Source organism: Poromitra crassiceps (assembly GCF_964638095.1).
Source record: "Poromitra crassiceps genome assembly, chromosome: 13".
Taxonomy (NCBI): Eukaryota; Metazoa; Chordata; class Actinopteri; order Beryciformes; family Melamphaidae; genus Poromitra; species Poromitra crassiceps.
This window is the reverse complement of record NC_139644.1, coordinates 48,106,635-48,115,294: the sequence shown is the minus strand read 5'-3', so window position 1 is coordinate 48,115,294 and position 8,660 is coordinate 48,106,635. Positions and strand designations below refer to the sequence as shown.

The following is an 8,660-nucleotide window of genomic DNA, read 5'->3' as shown; positions in this document are numbered from 1 at the left end:
TATAACTTATAGTGCAACAGTTTTACCACAAACTGACACTTTCTTGACTTGACTTGATCTTTTAAAGTGACAAACATATGTGTACCTCATGGCACAATTCAAAATTAAAAAAATCCGTCACTCGCCGTTCACCACCATTCATATTTTTTTCACAGCTGATTCGCATAGGGCCCTACAGGAAGGGGCGGGACTTTACAGCATGGAGCGCTTACTGCTCACAATGCAGATTAGCCTCATACAAACACTGATGCTCATCTAGTATCTCTTCTTCACCGTTATAATAATAAGCGATACATCTTGAAATGACCCAACAAACAAAATGTCAACTGATGAACATCACAGAAACCAACAAATTACTTCACAAACAAACCCACACGGCTCTTACTGAGCGCTCGGCCCAAGAGCTCAAACTGACTGAACAGTTCAGTTCCCAGAATGGCCACAAGATGTCACTAGTGTCCTATAGTCTGGCTCCACTTCACTCTAGGTTCACCTGTTCATTCCTTGTTATTTTACTTTTTACTTGTTTGTCAGCTCTAAGCTTGCATAACCTACTGTAGGCATAGTCCACAAAGGAAGAGGAGAAGCTGCTTTTATTCTGAAACACTTGATAAGCTCTCTGGCTTTTTCAAAGCCTACTGGAAACCTACCTATTCAGGTTGGCTTTCAGATAATTTATGTATTACTACTTAGTATTATTACTAGGGGTGTCACAATATATCGTCCCACGAAATTTCGCGATAGTAAAACGTCACGATATGTATCGTTGAGATGAAATCTCATATCGTGAAAAAAAAAAAAAAAAAAAAAATCTTCAAAAGTAGACAAAGAAACGTCTTTGTTTGTTGAAGTTCAATGTGTGGAAAGTAGTTCAGTTGAACAAGTCTCTGAAGAGACACATGAGAAGTTATACAGGAGAGAAACCATTCAATTGAGTTTCTGGCAAAACTGTTTACTTGACAGGAAAAACTGAAGATGCATAAAAAATAGACTAAGAAAAGTCTTGTTGTTTGAGTTTGAAGAAAAACTGAAGATGCATAATGAGAATTTATACTGCTGAGAAACCTTTTAGTTCAAAGTAAATCTAAGTGACGGTGTAACTCATTCTATTTCAAGATAAGCCTTATCTCCAATCTCATGTTTTTTCTAGTTGTTATTGTAATAACAATTTCCCACAACAGCATGTTTTGTATTTGTGCATTTCAAATAAAATACTACTTTTCCAGTCATATATTGTCATTATTCAAGTTTAAAAAAATATTGTTAAAATCGTATCGTATCGTATCGTTATCGTGAACCCAGTATCGTGATACGTATCGTATCGTGAACTGAGTGTATCGTGACACCCCTAATTATTACTATTTACATTATTTTTTATTGCTACCTATTTACACTGTTTTATGCTTCTTGTAAAATGGACATTTTTTATCGTTTCTTTATTTCGTTCTTTTTGTAAGTACACAATATTCTTTCCGTTTGTTTTCATTTTATTCGAAAGTCTACTTTTTACTTTTTATTTCAGTTAACTAAGATGTTTTCTTTTTCCCACAACTAGTCTTAGTTTTTAGTTTAGTTTTAGTTAACTATGATAACCTTGTCTGGCCTGTGAGTTCTGGATCTGGGACTGATTCAAACCTTTTGCCTGTGTGCACTCAGCAAAGGGCAGGGAAAGACACATTTTACAATTGGAAATATAATTGTGTTTTTATTTTTTTTGCTTGCATGCGTGGCAAGGCAAACCAATGCAACCAGAGAGCTTATATACTGTAACTACTTGGTATATTTATTTGAACATAAAAAAAAAAAAAATCAACATAAACATTTCCCCCCCATATTCTTTCAGTCAGTCCTAATACAGTAGTAGCCTACACTTTTGTAATGTTTTTAAATAACCAGGCAAACAATGTTAGTTTTCATGTTGCCCTCTTGGCCAGGTTTTTTTTACCTGGTTAAATGTAAAATAAATAAATAATAATAATAAATAATAATATTATTATTATTAATAATAATACATTTTGAATATACATTTTCATATTCAAATATAATTTAAATTTTTATATTCTCATATTCTTTTAATTTTTATATTCAAATATATATTTGAATATAGAATATTCTTTGACAGCCCTAGTAGGAAGCCGGATTAGGGGTTTGCTTCCTTCGCTGCATTAGCACCTCCTACGGTCTGGTACTCCCATGTGCTACAGTATGTCCTGCCGGTGAAACTCCTCGCTGTCAGGTCAAAAGTAGTGGCTGACAACTGCACATGTATCAGAGAAAGCAGGAGCTAGTCTACAACTCTCTCCAGATCGGCAGGGGGGGTGGAGCAACACCCGGGACAGCAGGTGGAATTGGCCAAGTACAATTGGGGAGAAAACAGAGGGGGGGGGACTTGTTATATTAAAAATAAATAAATAAATACAAATAAACAAAAACAAAAACTATTGGAAATCTAAGTGTGAGCTTCCTCTGTGTCCCCATGCAGATCACAGACCTGGAGACCAAAGTGGACGCCCTGAAGACCGCCGAGCCCTCCTAGATCTCCTCCACCTCCACCGAGGAGCTTTGCCTTCATACAGACTGGGGCCATCGTTTACTCCAATCAATCATGTTTGGTCCCTCAGACGCAGTGGTACAGACCACAGAGAGACAGGAAGAGGAGGAAGAGGGCAGCCTGGTCGCCAGAATAAAATGTCTGCATCGCACAATTCTGCAATCCACGGATACGTAGAATAAACACGGTGCATATCACGTTTCTAGATGCGTGTATATCAACGTTATAGTCTGCTATTGAATTAGCACGGTGGCCAGTAAGGGTACTGCGGTCGAGGTGGATGGAGGGCGTAGACTTTCTGTTGAAAGTCTACATTTCAACTGTAAATCACATTTCATGTTTTTTGTTGTTGTTATTTAAGCCGAACCCAAACCATCATCCTGCCCTTAACCAAACTTATTTTACTTGCCTAAACATAAACAAAGTTGTGAAACTTGTTTTATTTGCATTTAACTTTGGAAAAGCAGCAATGTTTTCAAATGAACCACTGCTTTGTTTCAAATGTACGTTGTGATCATACGTATCATTTTATTTTAGATTATATTATTAGAGATCATATGTATCATTTTATTTTAGATTATATTATTAGAGATCATATGTATCATATTATTTTAGATTATATTATTAGAGATCATCCGTGGATTACAGAAACGCACAATGCCGACATTTTATTCTGGTGACTGGTTTGCAGAGGAAAACGGACAAAAAGGATGAACCACAAAAGGCAGACTCTCATCTCTCACCTGCCACTGGCTTAGAGCTCCGTCCGTCATCAACCAATCAGAATCCTTCCTGTGTGTCGGCTCGGCGAGCAGCATGGCGACCTCCAACACCTCCTGCTTGTATTTCCTCCTCTCCTCAGTAACAGTATCTTACCGGGAATATTATCCAGATTTATTTGGCAAAAAAGAAAAATGCTTTGAACAGACAGGCCTGTCACAAAGTGCTTCACAGAGGCAAACAGAGGGCAAAGAAAGAGAGAACAAACAAAAGAACAAATGTGACTTGATATTGTCCTTGTTGTGCTTTTGGACGTGTTTACAGAGGAGACTGGTGGAAAAGTCTGACACTTTTTCCCCCCTCGCTCTCTCTGTTTTCTGGAACTGAAACTGAAACTGGACTGGATTTGTTTCAGGAGAAGGAAAATGTTCTTCACAGATCGGCTTGAATCTGTAGCCTGGTAAAAACCATCCTGATCACATGACCTCACATTCTGTTAACTCTCTACGTATCAGTCTGGACTTCCAGCCACCTACAGGGATTTCCTGAAATACAATGTTACAATGTAACCTGACCAATCAGGGCTGGCAATGTTACAATGTAACCTGACCAATCAGGGCTGGCAATGTTACAATGTAACCTGACCAATCAGGGCTGGCAATGTTACAATGTAACCTGACCAATCAGGGCTGGCAATGTTACAATGTAACCTGACCAATCAGGGCTGGCAAAACCGTCTCTGTTACTGCTCTGTTAGTCTTCCGCTCTGAGATCTGCCTGTTTGTGTTACAGTGTTATCGTTCCCCATAGAAAGATGTTTTATATGGTGTTAGTTCATTTTATTTGTCTGTATTAGCTACATAGCTAAATAACTCGCATCACATGTATTTGCTAAGATGCCTCTGTTTTCAGAGCGTTTTTTTTTTTTTTTTTTAGCACAGACCGATGCCACGCTTTTGGCCCCAGACTAGCAATGGCGTCTCCCAAAGCAACGATTGTTAACGTTAACGTTAGAGTAAACTGTAAGTGCAGGTATTGCATAAACAGACTCAATAACAACAAATGAACCATGGCATTAGTTCATGCAGGACACGGAAGTAATAGGCGACGCCCCGGCTGACAGCCCGCTGATTGGATCAGCGTTTTGAATCATTCACCAATCACATCCATTCTCAGATCAACGTGGTCTATTTAAATATGGCTGTCTTCTACACTGGCCGTTGCTACATCGCTGCTGCTGCAAGCTTTGCCTCCACCTTTCTAGTTCAGAGTCTGCATGGCTCACAGGTTAAACATGTATTCAATGTCTTGCTTTGGGCTCACTCTTGTATACCCATGGGGGATTCTGCATTGCACTCCCTGATTAGCTTAGCATGCTGCTTGGCTAATACAGGGATCATCTTCTGTAAAGAGCAGAGCAAGCAGTGCCAAACAGAACTGTATTTCCATTTGTTGCAATAAATGGTTAAATCTTTGACGAGTGTTCCTGACTGAATGAAAGAAGAACAAGAGTAGACTATGGACCAGCGGAGTTGTTCCTCGTTCTGAAATAATAATAATAGTGAAGTTTTCACTGCTCTTGTAAGGGGATTTGGTGACGCTGATTGGCTGAAGAGTTGTCTGTCAAGGCAAGTAGTCCCACCCACTGGAAGTCCAGACTGATACATAGTGAACCAGGCTATTGATTCTGGAAGTCCAGACTGATACATAGTGAACCAGGCTATTGATTCTGGAAGTCCAGACTGATACATAGTGAACCAGGCTATTGATTCATACAGACTGATACATAGTGAACCAGGCTATTGATTCATACAGACTGATACATAGTGAACCAGGCTATTGATTCGTCAAAAATGGGAAAAGTAGACTCAACAGAGATGTTGAAACAAAATGGCTGACCAACCTCAGTAGTGACGCAGCAACAACAAAACTCACAAAAGGAAATGGCCACCCAGCCTCTGGCAGTAACGCATACCAAAAAAGCCTTTTCTTTCTCTCTTTCTAGACTCTCCTCGTGTGACAGAAAGACTCAGGCAGTTGTTCGGGTTTTGTTCGGTGACGTGCTGAACGGAAACGGAATGTTTTGTCGGTCTGTTTTGTTTGTACATATTCTTTACGTCTATTTAAAAATGTTTAAAATGGCTTAAGCAATGCGGGGGCGTGGGAGGGTGGGGTCATTCCTATGTTCCCAGGGCCCAATATTCCCAATATTTGTATGGCCCCTAATGGGAACATGATGACAAAGGGTCCAATGTTCCCAGGTGTTCCCAGGTGTAGGTGTGTAAGCTTAAGGTCAGCGTCACATTTCACCCAAACACAATAGGAGGGTTAGGCTAACGTGTGTTAACAGAATATTGAACACAATCAAAAAGGGTTTGAGGCTGAATTCAGATACAAATGGAGACGTATTAATAGTGGTCCCGCTCAGGGTGGGCGGATCTCACTTCACTCCGCCCCTTTCTGCCTTCTCCCCTTCAAAACAAGCATGTGTGCGAGCGAAGCAGGAAAAGACGAGTGCTGAGGCAGCTTTCAATGACAAACTAAACTCTTATTGTGAAGAGAACAGATACACAACCGATGTGTTGAGAGAGAAGAGAAGAGTGAAACAGCAGAGCTCTGTGTGTGTGTGTGTGTGTGTGTGTGTGTGGGGGGGGGGGGGGGGGGGGGTGACGTAAGGCTGTATGTATCCCCACAAATGTGATCGCCCTGAGCTCTCGCCGTACGACCTCTACTTTTTCACACATACCCCTGCGTTGCCCCCATTGACTATGAATGGAGTGCAGGGGGACAATGCAGCATCGGATTGTGTCTGACTGGGCCCTTAGGCTAAAGCTAAGCTAAAGCTTGTTTTAGGCTAGCGTGTGTTAACAGAATATTGAACTGGGGAACATAAGGCCCTGGGAACATAGGGCCCTGGGAACATAGCTATGCTCCCGTCCAGATTCAGTCATCTCTCTTTTCTATCTAGCTCAATGGCAAACAGGGTGTGAATAATCCAATATGTGCTTCTACAGCTTCTACTATATGCTGTGTATCTGTTGTGTTTACTGTCAGTGTGTTTCCATTAGGGATGTTCATTTTGAAAATTTTCCAAAATCGATAATCGGTGAGAATTAACGATCAATTATCGATTATCGATTTTATTAATACTTAGAAAATTTTCAATATTTTCAAAAAAAATTTTTTTTTTTTTTTTTTTTTTTTTTAACAAAATGAATGCCTATGGCAGAAAATACGAAAGACAACGTGTTCTCCTCAATGAACTCTTTATTTCAATGTGTCTCCTCTCCAACACTGCTGTCCCCGGCGCATGCCGGTGTGAATTTCTCATGTTTAAAACAGTTTTGTTGGCACAAAGGCCCGTGCCCAGCCAGAAAACTAGAGACTATATGAAGCTCCACCTCACGTTAGTCGGCTGTGCAATGGAGTGGGCGAGGAGGAACGAATTCCACCCAAACCTAGTCCAAAAAAAAAAAAAAAAAAATTTTTTTTTAATAATTAAAAAATCGATCCAAATGCCACAGGATCGATTCCAATCCTTAACGATCGATTATCGATTTTCGATAATTGATGAACATCCCTAGTTTCCATGCACACCAGCTTCCTCACCTCGTTCATGTCTTACATCTTGGAGTTGGTGCACAGAAACAAAGTATTCTGTTTACAATAACCTAAATCTCCAGGGTTATGTGAAGCCTGAATACACCAGTATTATCTTGGAGAGACTTATACATGTGTACCCGCATGTGCCCGTTTTTTTTAATGTAAAATAAAACTGAAACATTTTGGGAGCTACCAACAGTGTTGTGAGTCATCCTGAATCTTCTGAAAAGGAAAAGCCCATTAAAAATACATGCTCTCCCTGCTCTCCCTACACGCTCTCCCTGCGCTTAGAAAAATCCATGGCCTGCAATCAGTCGGCCCTGCCTCCTAATGTGTCCCCGGTTGATTAGGAGCATCTGCTTGCAGTATGCCGATGACATCATTCTGCATAATAATTAGCCATGTGCTTCAGTTTGTTTGAAAAATATGGAAGAATGACATCATTAGGCATAATATTAGCCATGTGCTTCTGTTTGAGAAACAGTGGAAGAGTGTGTACTTTCAGAGCAACGGGCTTTTCATTTGAGGGATAACGGGCTGTCGGACAAATTGGGACATTGGGGTTTTCGGAATAATGGCACAGCTCAGGTTCCATGGTAACACAGAGAGAATATTCATTCTTCTATAGTCTTTCTTGTATCCAGAGCTAACTGTATAACAGCTTCTCCCGAGGTGCAGATTGGAGTTTTAGTTCTACAAACATTTATCTGAGACAGAGCTGCTCTGGAGGCAGAGATAATCTGATTGGCTGAGTTAAACATGAGTGGGCGGAGCCAGACAACCCCAGCATCAGACTAAAGCCCAGAGAAATATACAAAAGGAAGCCTAGTGCTCTGCTGCTAACTGAAAAAAATACAATCATCGAAGTTAGCTAATTAGTCTAGCTGAAGTTAAAACTAGCCCATTGCTATCTAGGTAAGCTAGTAGTTAGCTGCTGGTCATCAATGTCATGAATCATAAATGAATGGAAAGGAAGTCATTGTTGTCTATTTATATTTTGAGTCCTTTACCATTCAAGATTCAGTTAGCTAACATGCACTCTTTGGCTCCACCCACTGACTATCTCTGCCCTTTTGTAACGACAATACAAAACACTAAAACTACAACCTGCTGCTGGGTAATATGAGCTACAGTATTACACAGGATAGCGTGTGCATGTAAACACACACTCCTGGGTTAGGAGAGCAGGATAGCGTGTGCATGTAAACACACACTCCTGGGTTAGGAGAGCAGGATAGTGTGTGCATGTAAACACACACTCCTGGGTTAGGAGAGCAGGATAGCGTGTGCATGTAAACACACACTCCTGGGTTAGGAGAGCAGTAGAGGGTCCGTGGCAGTATTATTATTATGACGTTAGGAAATAATGTACTGAAGTCAGTGATAGATGATGACTGACCTGGCCAAAATAAGGTTTAAATAGTAAAGTAGTCTGTGGTCTTCAAACTTGAGATAATCTTCAGGAACATGAGGATCACTTCAGGTGCGTGAGGTCCAACCAATCAACCTATCAGCAGAGGGAAACCTGCACACCGTTGAGTCCCAGCCCATCAAATTCTGCCTCTTATTTTGATTTAAGATTGTTTGGAAAGGGACGGATACAGAATACATAGACATGTGCAGATGACAGTGAACAATGTAGGTAATTGTAATCCGCATACAGCAACTGTATGCAGATTGAGAGGACACCCATTATGGGTGCAATCTGATCACCACGCCAGGTGTAAATGAAATCAGGCTAATGTGGTCAAGCACTATCCGATTGGAATCTGATCACTGAAAACGC

The 8,660-nt window shown here is 40.5% G+C and overlaps 1 protein-coding gene across 1 annotated transcript in view; it reads left to right on the top strand.

The window, feature by feature from the left end:
• The window catches only part of LOC310788609 (neurabin-2-like), an 84,947-nt gene extending 79,539 nt beyond the window's left edge, over positions 1–5,408 (top strand). The window contains exon 17 of the mRNA XM_083650136.1: positions 2,483–5,408. Within this exon, the coding sequence (XP_083506262.1) occupies positions 2,483–2,536 (54 nt within the window). The 3' untranslated portion in view covers positions 2,537–5,408. The remainder of the gene's footprint in view (positions 1–2,482) is intronic.
• The last annotated feature ends 3,252 nt before the right edge of the window (positions 5,409–8,660 follow it).